Raw genomic sequence first — 20,037 nt, forward strand, 5'->3', positions numbered from 1 at the left:
GTCGATAATAAAATCGAGATTCTAATGTCACATTACATTTGATGAATATAGTGTTAGCGCTCGATAGACATGACGTTAGCAACCATTTGACAGATACGTTAGCAATTATTTGACGTATATATTAGCACTCATTTGATGGATATAATGTTAGCAAGCATTTGATATAATGTTAGCAATAATTTGATTCCTATGACGGTGGTAACTTTCTGACAGACATGACGTTAGCAATCATTTTGTCATAAGCATAAAAAATCAGGTAATAACTATGACGTTACTATCAACTGATACCTCAAAATCATCAGTGATTGATAATTTTACTCTTAAAAATTTACTATGTGTCTTGGCTTCTGCTTTTATTAAAAATAAAATGGGAGGTGCCATTTACTTGACGTTGAGGAGAAGACAGATAGGTTCCATGACAGCCAGAACTAGGTCTGGCGGCTTGTTGAGTACCCGCACTTCCACCAGATCCTTCTTGTCCAGTGCCTTGATGGCCTTTTCAGTCGTCTCTAGCCCCGGCACTGCCTCCCCCACCTCCTGAACTATCTCTTCATTCAGTGCTCCAACAGCTTCACATTTCTCCTGTTGGGAACATGAAAAGGCTGACGTAAACTGATCGCCACCATCACGGATACATTAAACCCTAAAATAGGGATTAAAGCAAACTCTCAGCAGGATGCGAGTGTGGGGGAGGTGCGTGAGGCATCAGATAGAATGAAAGGGAGTAAAGCAGCTGGAACTGGTAGGATCATGACAAAAATGTTAAAAGCAGGGGGGAATATAGTTTTGGAGTGGTTTGTACTTTTGTTCAGTAAATGTATGAAAGAGGGGAAGGTACCTACGGAGTGGCAGAGAGCGTGTATAATTCCTTTATATAAAGGGATGGGAGACAAAAGAGATTGTAAAAATTATAGGGGTAAAAATTATAGAAGTGGGATTAAATCTTGGGGAATCAAATACAGAATGAGAGTTGACACAGTTACTTTTTGCTGATGAAGTTGTGCTTTTGGAAGATTCTAAAGAGAAGTTGCAAACGTTAGTGGACGAGACTGGGAGGGTGTGTAAAAGAAGGAAGTTGAAAGTGAACACAGATAAGAGCAAGGTGATGAGGGTATCAAACGAGTTAGGTAAAGAAAAAATGGATATCACATTCGAGGAAGGAGTACGGAAGAAGTGAATGTGCTCAGATATTTGGGAATTGATGTGTCAGCAGATTATTTTATGAAGGACGAGGTTAACCATATAAGTTATGAAGAAAAAGAGATGAGTGGTACATTGAGGTATCGGTGGAGACAAAACACGTTATCCGTGGAGGCAAAGACGGGAATGTACAAGAGTATAATGGTATCAACGCTCTAATATGGGTGTGAAGCATGGGTTGTAAACGATGCAGCGAGAAAGAAGCTGGAGGCAGTGTAGATGTCGTGTCTAAGGGCAATGTGTGATGTAAATATTATGCAGAGAATTCGTAGTGTGGAAATTAGGAGGTGTGGAGTTACTGAAAGTATTCTTCAGAGGGATGAAGAGGGGTTATTAAGGTGGTTTGGTCATTTAGAGAGGGTGGAGCAAAACAGGTTGACTTGGAGGATGTATGAATCTGTAGTGGAAGCGAGGAGGGGTAGGGGTCGTCCTAAGAATGGATGGATGGAGGGGGTAAAAGAGGTTTTACATGCAAGAGGCCTGTACATGCAGCATGCATGTATGAGCGCGTTAGATGGGACTGAATGAGACGAATGGTTTTTGGGACCTGACGAGCTGTTTGAGTGTGAAGAGATTCAGGGAAACTAGTTGACTAACCTTGACTTTCTCCTCCTGGGCGATCATCTGGTCCCTGATGTGGGAAACCTGGGCTCGCTGCTGAGAGAGGGCGTGCGTGAGGCGCTGACCCTCCTCCTGTGTAGCCTTCAGCTCAGGCTCCAACTCTCCCAGTTCCCCCTTCAGTTCCTCTACGTTGCCGCTCGTCTCGTGCAGTTTCTACATTATGACGGGCGTTACTCATACTGAGACCGTTAGAAACTGTGTAGTATGATTTTTTTTATTATATTGTGATCTTTGCTCATTTCATGATATAGCAGTGAGGAGAAATGACCAAAAGCTCCAACTCGGTCAAATGAGTAAACATTGCACTCAAGTATCATCAGACTTGCATCAAACAGTTCATTCATCTAGACAGCACAAAGTATGCATACAATTTCAAGGCTTTAAATATTAACAATGAAGTGTTTTCAAATCTCATATATCAATCAATCGATCAATGTGTGCGCGCGCACGCAGGCATGCACACACACACACACACACACACACACACACACACACACACACACACACACACACACACACACACACACACACACACACACACACACACACACACACACACGTCTTGTGTTCACCCTGAGCAGTTCAGACATTGAGGACATCACTTACGAGAGGCCCCTAGGAGCTAGCGATCACGTGGTTCTGAGTTTTGATTATATAGTAGAGTTACAAGTGGAGAAGGTAACAGGAATTGAATGGGAAAGCCAAACTATAAAAGGGGGGACTACACAGGTATGAGGAACTTCCTGCAGGAGGTTCAGTGGGACAGAGAACTGGTAGGAAAATCAGTAAACGAGATGATGGAATATGTAACAACAAAGTGCAAGGAGGCAGAGGAAAGGTTTGTTCCCAAGGGAAATAGAAATAATAGGAAGACCAAAGCGAGTCCTTGGTTTACCCGAAGGTATAGGGAGGCAAAAACTAACTGCACCAGAGAATAGAAAAGATACAGGAGGCAAAGGACCCAGGAAAATAAGGAGATTAGTAGAAGAGCCAGAAACAAGTATGCACAGATAAGGTGGGGAACTCACAAGAAACGATCAAGAAGTATGTGAGGAGCTCAACATGAGATTTAAGGAAGTATTTACAGTGGAGACAGGAAGGCCTCTAGGGGGACAGAACAGAGAGGGACACCAGCAAGGATATACCAACAAGTGTTGCATGACATGCATACAAGTGAGGAGGAGGTGAAGAAGCTGCTAAGGGACATCGATACCTCAAAGGCAATGGGACCGGACATCTCCCTGTGGGTCCTTAGAGAGGGAGCGGATATGCTGTGTGTGCCACTTACCACAATCTTCAACACATCCCTGGAAACTGGGTAACTACCTAAGGTATGGAAGACGGCAAATGTAGTTCCCATTTCTAAAAAAGGAGACAGAAAAGAGGCACTAAACTATAGGCCTGTGTTACTGACGTGTATAGTATGCAAAGTTATGGAGAAGATTATCAGGAGGAGAGTGGTGGAGCACCTGGAACAGAACGAGAGTATAAATGCCAACCAGCACGGATTCATGGAAAGCAAATCCTGTGTCACAAACCTTCTGGAGTTTTATGATAAAGTAACAGAAGTAAGACACGAGAGAGAGGGGTGGGTTGATTGCATCTTCTTGGACTGCAAGAAGGCCTTTGACGCAGTTCCTCACAAGAGATTAGTGCAGAAGCTAGAGGATCAGGCGCATATAACAGGAAGGGCACTGCAATGGATCAGAGAATACCTGACAGGGAGGCAACAACGAGTCATGATACGTGATGAAGTAAAACAGTGGGCACCTGTGACGAGCGGGGTCCCACAGGGGTCGGTCCTAGAACCAGTGTTATTTTTGGTATACGTGAACGACATGATGGAAGGGTTAGACTCAGAAGTGTCCCTGTTCGCAGATGATGTGAAGTTAATGAGGATAATTAAATCAGATGAGGATCAGGCAGGACTTCAAAGAGACCTGGACAGACTGGACACCTGGTCCAGCAACTGGCTTCTCGAATTTAACCCCGCCAAATGCAAAGTCATGAAGATCGGGGAAGGGCACAGAAGACCGCAGACAGAGTATAGGCTAGATGGTCAAAGACTGCAAACCTCGCTCAAGGAGAAAGATCTTGGGGTGAGTATAACACCGAGCATGTCTTCGGAAGCACACATCAACCAGATAACTGCTGCAGCATATGGGCGCCTGGCAAACCTGAGAACAGCGTTCCGGTACCTTAGTTCAAGACACTGTACACCGTGTACGTCAGGCCCATACTGGAGTATGCAGCACCTGTTTGGAACCCGCACTTGATCAAGCACGTCAAGAAATTAGAGAAAGTGCAAAGGTTTGCGACAAGGTTAGTTCCAGAGCTAAGGGGAATGTCCTATGAAGAAAGGTTAAGGGAAATTGGCCCGACGACACTGGAGGACAGAAGAGTCAGGGGAGACATGATAACGACATAAAATACTGCGCGGAATAGTAAAGGTGGACAAAGACAGGATGTTCCAGCGAGGGGACACAGAAACAAGAGGTCACAATTGGAAGTTAAAGACTCAGATGAGTCAAAGAGATGTTAGGAAGTCGTCAGGCAGTGGAATAGCCTAGAAAGTGACGTAGTGGAGGCGGGAACCATACATAGTTTAAAAACGAGGTTTGATAAAGTTCATGGACCAGTGAGAGAGAGGACCCAGTAGCAACCAGTGAAGAGGCGGGGCCAGGAGCTAAGACTCGACCCCTGCAACCACAAATAGGCGAGTACACACACACACACACACACACACACACACACACACACACACACACAAGCACAAGGGTCCGCATCTGCTGTAACTTATGAGATCAAATAGCCTCGGCGAAGCAAATAAAACAGCTTCGGGGAAAAATCGAGGGATTTCTTCTTGGAGATGCTTGAATATTTTTCTTAGTAAGCGGACTAGTAATGATCAGGTACTCCATCAGGGAGCGAAGTAGGATTATTAAATTACTGTATTTAGGAGAAAGCGCTAAGCCCGTAGGTTCATACAGCGCCTGTGGAATGGGGGGGAGGGGGGTAAGAGCTGTCAGGTTGGATCCAAGGGGAGAACAAATTCAATTCCTTGAATCAAGAGGCGTAAGGAGCATTTCTTTAATGGGTAGAAGATAAGCAAGAATGAATCTTTATGGTAAGAATCACTTATATACACATTACTATTATTATTATTATCATATTATTATAATCAAGTGCAGCACTAAACCGTAAGGATGATACATCACTTTTATACACAGAACCTGTAGACGTGTTGCAATCAAACTATTAAAAAAATTATTTAACTCAAAAGCAGTTTTTACAAAGTCAGACATATTAAAATATTACCTTCGAGAAAGTCAGTATTCTATGAGGCCCGTTTAGATGAGTACCTAAATTTTTATTATATTCATGAGGAAGCAACAAATCCGTATGGGATCATACAGCACCTGGAGAATTAGGCTTGATCGAAAAAAGAGGATAATAGCTTCAGTCCCTTAAATCAAAAGCCCTTCACTAGCACCAAGGCACGACCTCCAGCCATGAAGGAAAATGTGGGTGGCTGAACATCAGTACTCACGTCCATGCCGCCCTTGACCAGAGCCAGTGAATCTCTGAGTTGAGCCCGGCGTCGCGCCAGCAGGTTCACTGTCACCTGGCATGCCTCCACGAAGTCCGCCATCACAATTACATTCAGTACCTCCTCCTTCTCCAGCATCTGCAACACAAAAACACGTGTTCATGAACTTTACTAGTAGTACTGCTTTAAGAGGAATGGTTGGTTTGTTAGGTATAATGACTATCGTCTGCATGAGGGTCATCAAAGCTGTTATTTACCTGTTCATCAAGAATACTCTAAAGCTTAAAACAAGGTTTAGTGTAAATTCTGTGTGTATATATTATATATATATATATATATATATATATATATATATATATATATATATATATATATATATATATATATATATATATATATATATATATATATATATATATATATATATATATATATATATATGCAAAGCAACCACTGTGAAAGAGTAGTGAAATTCCAAGCGCTTTCGAAAGCGCTTGGAATTTCACTACTTTTTCACAGTGGTTGCTTTGCATATTTTAAAATCACCTGTTTACTGTAATCTTATTGCATATATATATATATATATATATATATATATATATATATATATATATATATATATATATATATATATATATATATATATATATATACATATATATACATACATATATATATATATATATATATATATATATATATATATATATATATATATATATATATATATATATATATATATATATATATATATATATATATATATATTCAACAAGTTGGTCGTCTCCCACCGAGGCAGGGTGACCCAAAAAAGAAAGAAAATCCCCAAAAAGAAAATACTTTCATCATCATTCAACACTTTCACCACATTAACACATTATCACTGCTTTTGCAGAGGTGCTCAGAATACAACAGTTTAGAAGCATATACGTATAAAGATACACAACATATCCCTCCAAACTGCCTATATCCCAAACCCCTCCTTTAAAGTGCAGGCATTGTACTTCCCATTTCCAGGACTCAAGTCCGACTATAAGAAAATAACCGGTTTCCCTGAATCCCTTCACTAAATATTACCCTGCTCACACTCCATATATATATATATATATATATATATATATATATATATATATATATATATATATATATATATATATATATATATATATATATATATATATATATATATATATGCAAAACAACCACTGTGAAAGAATAGAGAAATTCCAAGCGCTTTTGTGACTACTCACATTATCAAGGAACAATAAAAGTAATGCATCAAAGGAAGGCATATAAAGGGTCTAGACCACATCTCACTATCACATCCCACAACAAAGCAACACCTGACGCGCTACTCATAAGAAAGGGAACACTGCAGCAGGCCCACTGGCCCAACTAGACAGGTCCTTCACACAACCCACAAACTATTCTACCCAAGAATTAAGAATTTTAAAATTTATTATTTGTCCAATGTATTATTAAATTCTTCCCAAATTCTATTAATTATAAATGAATCTAATTTATATAAACCAAACGAAATATTCATATTATTGTCAAAACTGCTTTTTATGAAACAAGATTCAATTATATACCTGTCGACCATGGACTTGCTTGATACAACTTTCTCAACTTTTTAGAAATCAATTGGATGGTTAAAATCTCTCACATGAATAAATAGAGCATTGGAATCTTGTCCAGTTCTAATGCTATATTTATGTTGTTTTAATCTTGGTTCGAGATTTTTACCAGTTTGACCGTAATAAACTTTATAGCAAATTTTACAAGAAATCTTATAGACACGTCCGTCAGCATTTTGGGGGGAATTCTTTATCAAAAGTTTTTTTTACTGTATCAAGATTTTTAAATACAACTTTGATATTAAAAGTCTTAAGAAGAGAAGGCATATCAACCAAGTTTTCATGGTAAGGGAGAACCAACATATTTTTAGTTGAATAAGGCCGGTTGTCCCTTTTTAGATTGTAAAAAGCATTTGTAGCAATTTTAAAAGGCTTATCAATTACGTTTCTTGGGTATTTCAAATCATTAGCTGAAATCACCTGTTTACTGTGATCTTATTGCATATATATATATATATATATATATATATATATATATATATATATATATATATATATATATATATATATATATATATATATATATATATATATATATATATATATATATATATATATATATATATATATATATATATATATATATATATATATATATATGTCGTGCCGAATAGGCAGAACTTGGGATCTTGGCTTATATAGCAACGTTCATCTTGCCATATAGGGCAAGTGAAAATTTGTGTATGCAATAATTTCGCCCAAATCCTTCTGAACCTAACGAAAAAAATATATTTCACTGTGCTTGTTTAGTTTTAAATTACTGTAAACAAATCTAAAATATATTTAGTTGGGTTAGGCTAAAATAAATTGTTCTTGTTATAAAAAGGTTAGGTAGGTTTTCTAAGATTCTTTTGGTGATAAATAAAAAATTTTTACATTAACATTAAAGAAAAAAATATATCTTTAAACATATAAAAGAAAATTTCAGAAAGGACTTAATTTTAAATGAGTTCTTGCTAATTGACCAGTTTTACATATTCGGCACGACATATATATATATATATATATATATATATATATATATATATATATATATATATATATATATATATATATATATATATATATATATATATTTCCAACAAGTTGGCCGTCTCCCACTGAGGCAGGGTGACCTAAAAAGAAAGAAAATGTTTTCGTCATTATTCAACACTTTCACCTCACACATAATCACTGTCTTTGCAGAGGCGCCCAGATACAACAGTTTAAAAGAATATATAACATATCCCTCCAAACTGCCAATATTACAAACCCCTCCATTAAAGTAAAGGCATTGTACTTCCCATGTCCAGCACTCAAGTCCGGCTATATAAAAATAACCGGTTTCCCTGAATCCCTTCACTAAATATTACCCTACTCACACTCTAACAGCTTGTCAGGTCCCAAATACCATTCGTCTCCATTCACTCCTATCTAACACACTCACGCACGCTTGCTAGAAGTCAAAGCCAATCGCCCACAAAACCTCCTTTCTCCAGCCTTTTCGAGGACGACCTCTACCCCGCCTTCCTTCCCCTACAGATTTATACGCTCTCCAAGTCATTCGACTTTGATCCATTCTCTCTAAATGACCAAACCACCTCAACAACCCCTCTTCAGCCCTCTGACTAATACTTTTATTAACTCCACACCTTCTCCTAATTTCCACACTCCGAATTCTCTGCATAATATTTACGCCACACATTGCCCTTAGACAGGACATCACTGCCTCCAACCGCCCCAGGGCTGCAGCATTTACAACCCAAGCTTCACACCCGTATAAGAGTGTTGGTACTACTATACTTTCATACAATTTCTTCTTTGCCTCCATTGATAACGTTTTTTGTCTACCCATATACCTCAATGCACCACTCACCTTTTTTTCTTCATCAATTCTATGGTTAACCTCATCCTTCATAAACCCATTCGCTGACACGTCAATTCCCAAATATCTGAAAACATTCACTTCTTCCATACTCCTTCTCTCTAATGTGATATCCAATTTTTCTTTATCTAAATCATTTGATACCCTCATCACCTTACTCTTATCTATGTTCACTTTCAACTTTCTACCTTTACACACACTCCCAAACTCGTCCACTAACGTTTGCAACTTTTCTTTAGGATCTCCCATAAGCACAGTATGATCAGCAAAAGGTAACCGTGACGACTACCATTTTTATTTGATTCCCCATATTTTAATCACACCCTTCTCTCCAACACCCCCATGATAATAATAATAATAATAATAATAATAATAATAATAATAATAATAATAATATCTTTATTTCTGCAAGTACATGTACAAGGTATACAGTCCTAGCTGACATCAATGACATACTACTATATAGAAAGCCGCTTGTTATGCAGAGCATTTCGGGCAAATTATGTCAATTTTGTCCCCAGGGTGCGACCCATACCAGTTGACTAGCACTCAGGTACCCATTTTATTGATGGGTGAACATAGACAACCGGTGTAAGGAAACACGCCCAATGTTTCAACCCTCGCCAGGAATTGAACTAGGATCCTCAGCGTGTAAAGCAAGAGCTTTCGCCATCAGGCCACGGGGCACCGTAAAAAACATCGCCCAACGTGGGGCTCGAACCCACGACCCCGAGATTAAGAGTCTCGTGCTCTACCGACTGAGCTAGCCGGGCTTCCTTAGGATATACGCCTTGTACAACTCCATCTATAAATATGTTAAACCATGGTGACATTACACATTTTTGTCTAAGGCCTACTTTTACTGAAAAGTAATCTCCCTCTCTCCTACACATCCTAACCTGAGCCTCATTATCCTCATAAAAACTCTTTACAACATTTAGTAATTTACTACCTATTCCATACACTTGCAACATCTGCCACATTGCTCCCCTTTCTATCATGTCATATCCCTTTTCTAAATCCATAAATGCAATGATACCTTCCCTACCTTTATCTAAATATTGTTCACATATATGCTTCAATGTAAACACTTGATCTACACATCCCCTACCCATTATAAAGCCTCCTTGTTTATCTGCAGTCCTACTCCCTGTCTTACCACTAATCCAACCCCTACCATACACTTTACCTGGTATACTCAGTAAACTTATTCCCCCCACCATAGTTTTTGCAATCTCTTTTGTCCCCCTTTCCCTTATATAAAGGAATTATACACGCTCTCTGCCAATCCCTAGGTACCTTTCCCTCTTTCATACATTTATTAAACAAAAAATACGAACCACTCCAACCCTATAACTCAAACATTTATTAACAAAATTACCAACCACTCCAAAACTATATGCCCCCCTCCTCTGTTTTTAACATTTCTGTCGCGATCCCATCAGTTCCAGCTGCTTTACCCCCTTTAATTCTACCTAATGCCTCACGCACCTTGGACCAATCTTTGTCATTAACAAATACGTCCTCTGGCAGGGTTGGAACTTCACCTGGTGGATGCTGGGGAGCGCCACCTGCAGTTGATATAGGACGTGCGGCTGGAGATCTGCTGTTAGGAGAGTCCTTCTGGCAATCTCCTGTAGCGTCTCTGTGTCCCAGGTGCCCATCTTCACCCAGGTCCACCTGCTCCTCAGTGATGGGTACCGCGTACACCATTCCTCACTCACCTGATCACACCACACAGTGAGCAACTTCGCTTTTTAACTCGCGCCAAACTTCACTTTGGTTCATAAGAACTATGTAACATATATCTGAAACTTACTTTTATATATTTCATAAATATATAAATATATATATTGTCATAAATATATGTTCTTGGTCATTAATAATGTAACCTAAGTCAAAAAATATATTTTTTCATTAATAAATATATCGTAGGTTATGAATATAGCCTAAGACAATATTATGTATTTTCTGCAATATATATATATATATATATATATATATATATATATATATATATATATATATATATATATATATATATATATAATTTGTCATAAACGTCTGCCATAAATATTTGAGGTAACTTTCGTTTACGCCTTGTATCCATAAATAATATTTTCAGCTATCACTACAAGTTTACGCTGATTAAAGAACTTGGTTTAGCTTACCTGGTACGAGTGTGTGATTAGGCACACGTGAAGATTCCTCTTAACATTTGTAATGAATCTGTGCTTGAGCGTGGCCAGTTCCTCCTCCTCCAGGTAGGTCATCCAGCGGTTCTCCTGCGTTTTGGGACTCTTGCCTCTTTGCCTGATGGCTTCCAGCAAACCACGCACCCTAAGAGGCCCCCACAATCCTTCACTCCAACCTGATGGTTTGTGGCTTGTGTGCAACATGAAAATTGTAGTATACAGAGTTTTTTACACAGTTAAATTTACAGGCTAAGAGCCGGTATCTTTTCTCAGCTCATTTCAGACCAGTCATATATAACCTAGTACTTCCACTAGTAAACTATCATTGTAATGAATTACGGTAAGTGACAATTTTTAACCAATATAGGAAATTTAGAGTAACATTTTATAATTAATGATCTGAAGATTATTATCAGGAAAAAACTGCTAAACCCATAGGAATCATATAAAGAATGGAAGTCAATTAGGTTTGATCCAAGGAAGAGAAGGCATGGTCTATTCCCTACCATCAAGAGCTCCTCACCAGCATCAAGGCACCTCCTTAAAGGGTAATGATTTGACAAGAATTTTTATTTAATACAATACACACTCATTTCTCATAGTTTTACGCAATAAAGTGATGTCATTCACTCAATTAAGAAAGTCCATAATGAACCAGGGAAGCCAGTTGTCAAAACAGATTCATAGTAAAATACAATTGTCAATATTCTGAAATAGCCTAATGTACTACTCATACTGCCAATAACACTAAATATGAGTTGAATGGTTATAACATAAGTACTGTGGAAAATACTGTATATATTTTCCAGAAATACAGTAGTTATATGTATATAGATTGCCATACTGTATTTAATAAAAATTGTTATCGAAAATGGGAAGCTGCGCCTGCGCAGAAGGGACTCGCCATTGTTTTTTGAATTGGATACAAACGTTGTGAATATTGGGAAGAATTTTCGTGCTCTAGAGGTAAAATTGGGCTGACACCTCTCAAATAGGAGGCGAAATTGTTGGATATGCATTCCTGCATAACTTGAGATATCAGGCGACTGGACAAGACAGCTCCAGGAACCTCAGATAAGTCTATTAATGTTTAACTCTGGCCAGTGTTATTTTCATGTATATATGCTGTATAATCCTCCTGGTTTAGCGCTTCCCCCTTGATTATAATAATAATAATAATTTTCATGTATAGACAGTGAAGTTTTCTGAGTATGATACACCTTAATCTCCAGTCAGATTGGTGAGTGATATTAAGATATATTCTCCTTCTGTTATGTAAATGTGTATATATATAATTCTTTATTAATTTAATATAGTCCACCAAATTTTATTTACCAGAATTCTTGTTGATGCATCTTTCATTTGTAATTAATAAGTCTAGAGCAACTTGTGGATATGACAGTTGTAGGTATCGAAGGGGGACATTTTTTGTGACCTAGGTGTCCCAAATTCCTACTTGTCTAACTGATAAATAATAATTATCTTTGTTCATTTACTGTTATGTACATAATGATACATTCAGATAAATGTAATTTTCCACAAGTACACTGTATATTAAATTTCCCCTTTCGTCACTTTTCATGACAGATTATCCTATCACTACACCTAAGCCTCGACCAACGAGACACAAGGACTAGGCCGTGTTTATATGATTACCTATCCGAGTTTATAAGATTAACTACTATAACTCTTGGCCCTATTGTTTTTCATATTTGTTCAGCTACGCAGGCATCTGATGCGACTACTGTACGAACATGAAGTATAGAATATTTTACATAATTCGTGTGTAAAAGCGAACTATTTACTCATCAAATCGAGAATACGTCCACAATGTTGCAGGTATCAAGGGCTGGTCCGCCCTGCTTGACTCACCAGCATTGGCCAGACTGTACACAGTATCGAGGATGGTGGGGGTGAGGGCGTGGTCCCTCAGAAGGATGACGGTGCGGCGTCCCCCTACCCCTGAGGCTTCCACTGCTGCTCTGATGCCTGCCACCCGACCAGCCTCCTCCCGGTGCTCATCCAGCTGGTATACTCTGGTGCAATAAAGACATTTGTATCAAGGAATTAATGTATCCCATACACTCTAACATACGTTTATCTATAACAAACTCAATGCAACACCAAGCTCCTAAAGTCTTGCATATACTGCACAAAATGTTTCTACCCACCACAACGTCTACCTTCAACATATCCACATTTACATTGTTTTTACCACTTTCCATAAAGCCTCAGTTATCAACCTCTTCGTTTACCCACTTATCCTTGAAAGAACCTTTTCACGTATTTGCTGGTAATATTTTTTATCATTCATATTTTCCAGATTTAGGAAATTATTTTAATATTTAGTTTTTACGTATTTGCTGTTAATCTCCATAAAGGCTGTTAGTGTCTGCCTTTTAATGAGTTTTTGTTGGTCTATAAAGTTGCTTCTTCCCTTTTTATTAATCTCTCTTTCACACTCCTTACCTTAATTTCGAACATCCCTGAGTAACAAGAAAACTAGATTTCTTTCAAACCTTACCTTTTTCTCAATATTGTACTTAAGTCTTAGTTGCGCAGGTAATTACACACAAGACGAATACTTTGTTTATTTATTTATACATGCTAATTACAGTATTGTTCTCTGAACATTCCCTTTCTACTTTTTCATATTCATCCCTGCTTTATTCCAGCTTCACTCTTATTACCGTAAACTCTGGGTTAATTTTTTTTCCGTATTTGCTAAATAGGTGTTTCTAACACAACTAACATACAATGCACAAGAGAAATTTATTTTACTTCCTATACTTATAAAAATTATCTATGGCATAAATTACTTACTCTAATAAGTAATGTTCTCACTTAGATACCTAAACATGTACAATGCATAACGTCTTAAGATACCAAATGCTAAATAATTCTAATGTAAAACATTGTTTAGCCTCTTCACTGTTTATGCCTGTTTTATATTACCTATATTATACAATATCACCATGTGTCTAGGTTAAAAAAAATAAAACGTACTGTATATCAACATGAGTACCTTATTACATCAGTGTATATTCACTTCGTTCCTATGTTTCCATACTATCTGGAGGAGAGTTGTAAATGACCGTGACTATTCATCTGACGGCGCCAATTGTTATTCTGACGAAGACGTTGTATACATGTGTTTGTACTTGCCTCACCTGGTGCGTGTATTGAAAGCAGCCATCTTCGCCAGGGACATCTTACCCACCCCTGGTGGACCGATGATGATGGCATGCATGCTGTAGGATTCCATCGTTAACACTAGCTTCAGGAGCCCGTCGAAGTGTGTCCGTGTGAACATTATGGGCTGGAGTCCTTCAGGGTACTGAAACAAAAAGGTGATGAGGCGAGAAATATGGATTGTCACACGCTCTAATTATACCACAGACACAGACCTAGGATGGCAAGATTACTCTTTAAGAGAATAATGAAGTTTACATGGATTCAAATGGTGTACTGCCCAAGAATAAAGAAACTATATACATTAGAGGGCAAGCTTTTATTGGGACAATGTTTCACTCTGAGAAGATTTGATGAAGCTGTAGTTCTGCAAACGTGTCTTTTTCAAATGTATACGTGTTATTTGATATGTAGGACGTTCAACCTTAAAAAGAGTTGGATTTTCAGAACAACCTTAGGCGTCCTTACAGAGGTGAGCGCCACTCCATGAGATTATCGTATTTCTGAGGCAGTGCTAAACTCGTAGGGGGTCATACAGCCCTTGGAGAATGGAAGGCAATCAGACCAAGAGCACTTTATCGGGTCGACTACAGTTTCCCATAATTGATAGAGGTGGAGGGAAGATAACCGTAAGCTTAACTGCGGTTTAATTGAAAATAGTTTGCGGTTACTAACACTTAGAACTCTTAACTTTAAATTAATTCTGAAGAGTGTGCTCACCTGAACATTCTTGATGACTTCGTTGTAGTCCCTGGCGTGTGTCATCATTTTCTTACCATCTTCCGTCACACCTGGCCACCACACCAATCCTTCCTCCACCTGCCACAGAGCACCAGTTTCAAGAACATTAAAATAACATGGTTTTAATTATTACATATCTTGTGATTATTTAGATGTTTAAAATAGTCTTTGTTTATAATACATTTGTCAGCAACTTAAGTATTTATCTACATTATTTATATAACTATTCACTGACTCCACTTTTTAGAGAAATAATAATATTCATAAGTTTGCATTCCAATATATTTTTGTTATACTTTTTACCAAATTAATTCACTACTTCAGTAGCACCTGCATATAAAATTATTAATACACTAAACACCGTGTAATCTTCAAATTTTCAATCCATAACCGCTCCTTCAGTCCTGACCATTATCAAACTAACTTACCGGTATCAAGCTATGTGCAAAGTATCCCTGCAGATTTATGTTAGATTGCAATTCCTTCAATTCTCTTTTGAATTAAAACCTTTTGTTTTTCTCTTTAGGACAATCCCATATATATATATATATATATATATATATATATATATATATATATATATATATATATATATATATATATATATATATATATATATATATATATATTTTACTTCAACGACTTCCTTCCGCCAAGGCAGAGTGACTCAAAGAAAATATTCACCGTCATTCATTCTATCGCTGTCTTTCCAGAAGTGTGCTGACATCACAATTCAGATGACCCTCCGACTTTAACATTCCTACTCCCTCTGTTAAGAGTGCAAGCATTACCCTTCCTACTTCCAAGACTCAAGTCTGGTTAATCCTATGTATACGTATTTTATATTATTCTTAGTCGAAATTACTTTAAACATCAAATCATGTTATTTTCTTACCTTTCTTTCTTCTTTATACAATTTAATTAAGGCCATTCAAATAGATTTGCTTCCTAACACAACTATTCAAGTACCGTATTAATATACAGTATTTAATATTAAATATTATATAAAACTAATTTTTTTCTCAGCTGTATCACCTCGTCAAAATACTTCCTGATGATGGCCGAAATTCGTCTCTTCAAGATGGTCTCGCAAGTGAAGAGGCCGCTGAAGACTCTTCTTGCTTCGAAAGTGATGAGGGATGCTGCTTGGCCCATGGTTAGCTGCAGAAGGCATGAGTTCTTCCTCAGTGCCTCTGTTAAGTGTAGCAGATGGTGCAGGTTAGGAGCTAAAACACTCGACTGCTCTCTATGGTTTTTGCTCTCTTTATTATCCACAGTCTTGTTACTGCTGCTCATTAAACCAACAACAGCATGATCACTGTTAATGGGAATTTTATCAGCAATATTGGAGCCTTGACGAGTGGCAGCCTCCCGATCTTGACACTCATCCTTCCTTTCGTTAGAGCTAGCTTCGTCGTCCTCGTGCTTATCGGTATTGGGAGGTTGCCTTGAGGTGTGAATGGGAGTGAGGGGCGGCGTTGGGGCTTGAAGGTTCTGATAAAGATCCAAAACAACATCCCGTGCAGCCTCTGGAAGATGGTTGTCTTCGTCGATCTCCACAAGAACGTCCTGAAGACATACCTGCCGCAAATATTTTATTTGATTGAAGTAAAATGTTTAAAGCGCGAACATTATGGAAAATTAAATAACTATGACATGGATGTGAGTTAGTAAAGTTTTTTATCAAAATTTGGCGTACTTTTAATATTCTGCATTTGTTAGGGCAAGATCACCAGTTAGAATGTGAACTTTCGTCTGTAACAAGGAGTATATATACCGAGAGGTGCCTATCATTAAACGTATATACTTTGGGTTGACTTTCATTCATTGGGGATTAATGAATTCCTGATATTACTGTAAAGGTGGACTGCCGCTTTAGTGGCTCTTGTGCAGTCAATAGGCGTAAACCGGACAAACTACTGAAATCTATGGGCTAGCCCAAAACAGGCCTCAAAGTGGGCGAAAATGGCTGTTTTGGGGCGACTTTCCTTGGCGGCCTCCCCTACATTAAGTGATTTCTAGAAGTATTTAGGCCTCTGCTAACCAAACTCACGCAGAATCGTTGGTCAAAAATAAAGATAACCAGGAAAAAAATTAAAATTAAGGTTGCGAGGGAATCAATGACCAACCCAAAGGAATTTCATTCCGATTTATAGGGATAAGATTAGAATAAGATTAAATAAGATTAAATGTAACTCTGGTCAGCTTACTGTTAATGACTAAGAAATATGTATAATTTTAACAATTATTTCCTTTCTGATTTTACACAAATGGATGCACACGAAACACCAGACATCAATAATTATACAAGTCAGGACGAAAGTAGATACGGTAGTATGTATATGAACTTAAGCAAGGAGACTGATTAAGCGGCATATGGCCCAGGTTAAATTATATAATAATGTTAGCAGAATTACCGACAATATGTTAGGAAAAAGGGCATATGTGCAACTAACGAGACGTTTTATTGCGGTAACGTTTCACTCTCCAGGAGTTTTGTCAAGCCAATATGTCCCTTTACCTAACACAAGAAATTATCTCCTGGGTCTAAGCTGACTGACAGTCAACAGAGTTTGCATTAGTGGGGAGAAATCAGAATGAAGACCAGTTACAGTCTCTATAAACGACATAGAGGGAATAACTACATAGCGACAAAAGTAAGTTTGCTGATGACATTAAAATAAGCCATCAAATAATTTCTGATGAGGACGCTAGAAGACTACAGAAGCACTTGGTTGATGTTGTGGTAGGAAAAGTGGCAGATGCAGTTCATTGCTGAAAAATGTAAGGTTCTAATCCTAGGAAAAAACAATGACACTTATATGATAAATAATTTAGATCTAAGGTAAAGTGAATGAATAAAAAATTTAGGAGTTCAAGTTTGCAGAAATTTGAAATTAAAGACATAAATTTTCGCAAAAAGGCTGATAGAATTCTTGGTTTCGTATCAAAAACTGTAATTAATAAAAGTCCATCAACTTTATCTCTGGAAAGCATCATTGTGAGTATGTTACTCAGTTCTTATCTCCATAATAAAGACTGGATATAAATACGCTGGAAAATATATGAAATTTATACTCTGTAAAGACTCAGAATTAGGGAAGATATGATTGAAGTATATAAATGAACAACCAGAATAAATAAGGAAGTATAAATAGCGTTTGAAAATATCTAACCAACAATGAATTCAAACTGGACAAATTTAGATTTAGAAAGATTAATTAGGGAAGTATTGATTTGGCAACAGAGTTGTAGATAAGCTTAACAAACTCCCAGGTAGCGACAATAAGGCGAGAACTTTGGGTAATTTTCAAATATAGGTTGGACAGGTATATGTGTGTGGGTGAGTATGTATTAGACTTGCCTAGTATGAGCCGATAGGCCTTCCTTGTTCTTATCTTCATCATTTTGACAGTAAAGAAATGAGAATACTTTACTATCTTTAATTCCACTGACAAACATTCTAAAAACTATGGAGGAGTGGAGGGGAACATATCTTTTTAACTTATTTAACTACAAAAACGCCTTAGAGTCACCTTTATGATGTATTCACAGGTGGCAGGTGAAGGATGCGGGAGTCCCATAACAACACAATGCCTGAGGAACCTTGGAGGAACATGGTGGTCAGGTGTGGAAGGGCAGGAGATGGTGAGGATAGGTACCACACGTTGCAGGAGGTACCTCGTCCCTGACACAGGACACACTACTTTTCCACATTCTACCATGTGTCTGTACGGAGGGTTATACTATTATCATCTACGTATTCATGATACATATTTAGACAAGCAACTCCCCCACCATGAACAGAAAATGAAACACGGAGCAAGATGGATCTGTATTTTCTAGATGATATTCCCCTCAAGGAAGGTTCCTTGATGTTGGTGAGGGGCTCTTGATTTAGGGAATTGGATCTGTGCTCCAGTTCCCCGAATTAAGCCTGAATGCCTTCCACATCCCCCCCCCCCAGGCGCTGTATAATCCTCCGGGTTTAGCGCTTCCCCCTTGATTATAATAATAATCTAGATGGTATTTGAATGTTCACTGATCAGTGTATGGTACTTATGTTATAATATATCCATCTTTATTTATCCCTCTACATTTTCTAGTAAAATATTCAGTCATGGCTGTTTTCTTTAAAAAAAAGTAGAGAGAGACTATATGAAACAGTATATATCAAAATATCTTATTAACGACAACATAAAACACTGCCAGAAACTCGGAGCGAATATATTAATCTTGCGTTTAGCACGTATAACTACAAAAACTAGTCAAACTTTATTAATTTTGTTTATCTTTATTAATACCAAGTTTTAAAGCCTTATGAACATCCTTGTGCTTCGGGTCAGAATTCACTTAAACTGACATTCAATGGTTAATCAAGTTTTTCCATTAAAATAGTTTGTATGCATATTAGTTATGTTTTTTTTTTCGAGAAATCAATGATTTTTCATCACTACGAGACGTAGTGATGAATATTCATTGACTCTCAAATATTTAAAACTAAATAAGGGTGACAATTTGTTGTATTATGAAAAAAATATATATTCAATCTTGCATTATTCTGCTAAAATAAATAATTAAAGAATACAATTAAACAAATCAGAGTAAGATAATTATTGGTTATATAAGAGCAGATAACGACAGATTACATTACATGAAGAACCACTTATTGAACATGTACACAACCTCTTCAGTTAAAAATGGTTATAGTTCAAGATGCAATTTAATCTATTTTTTCTATCAAATATTTAAATCAAACCAAACTAACGTGAAGCATAAACAATATGTACGATTCATTAATATTTCTATAAGGATTACCTGAAAGCTTCCCAAATTGTTCCAACGAGGCCATTCACTTGTAGTTGGAGGTGCAAATCTTCGAGCAGCAGAAGAGAAAATCCCTCATCACCCGGAGCGAGCACTTTCATAGACTTGTCGAGTTCTGTTGGTAACTGCTGACCTGTCGACCAGTTACAGTCACTCACCTCATACACAGTTCTGGGCGACTGTTGCAACTGAGAGCTGGAAATTGTGCAC

At 37.5% G+C, this 20,037-nt stretch overlaps 1 protein-coding gene and 1 non-coding gene across 2 annotated transcripts in view; both read right to left on the reverse strand.

Annotated features, from left to right (window-relative positions):
• Window positions 1-20,037, reverse strand: part of LOC128689224 (dynein axonemal heavy chain 6-like) — a 75,789-nt gene that overhangs the window by 39,789 nt on the left and 15,963 nt on the right. The window contains exons 11-21 of the mRNA XM_070086322.1: window positions 19,819-20,037; window positions 18,537-18,729; window positions 16,036-16,581; window positions 14,980-15,078; window positions 14,238-14,404; window positions 12,940-13,103; window positions 11,044-11,243; window positions 10,420-10,596; window positions 5,372-5,509; window positions 1,798-1,974; window positions 386-582 (exon numbers count right to left, since the gene is read on the reverse strand). The exon at window positions 19,819-20,037 is cut by the window's right edge and continues 133 nt beyond it. Of these exons, the coding sequence (XP_069942423.1) occupies window positions 386-582; window positions 1,798-1,974; window positions 5,372-5,509; window positions 10,420-10,596; window positions 11,044-11,243; window positions 12,940-13,103; window positions 14,238-14,404; window positions 14,980-15,078; window positions 16,036-16,581; window positions 18,537-18,729; window positions 19,819-20,037 (2,277 nt within the window). The remainder of the gene's footprint in view (window positions 1-385; window positions 583-1,797; window positions 1,975-5,371; window positions 5,510-10,419; window positions 10,597-11,043; window positions 11,244-12,939; window positions 13,104-14,237; window positions 14,405-14,979; window positions 15,079-16,035; window positions 16,582-18,536; window positions 18,730-19,818) is intronic.
• Window positions 9,573-9,645, reverse strand: TRNAK-CUU (transfer RNA lysine (anticodon CUU)). Its single transcript has one exon. It is a non-coding gene; the product is annotated as a tRNA-Lys (tRNA).

The sequence above is a fragment of the Cherax quadricarinatus genome, chromosome 18, assembly GCF_038502225.1.
Source record: "Cherax quadricarinatus isolate ZL_2023a chromosome 18, ASM3850222v1, whole genome shotgun sequence".
Taxonomy (NCBI): domain Eukaryota; kingdom Metazoa; phylum Arthropoda; class Malacostraca; order Decapoda; family Parastacidae; genus Cherax; species Cherax quadricarinatus.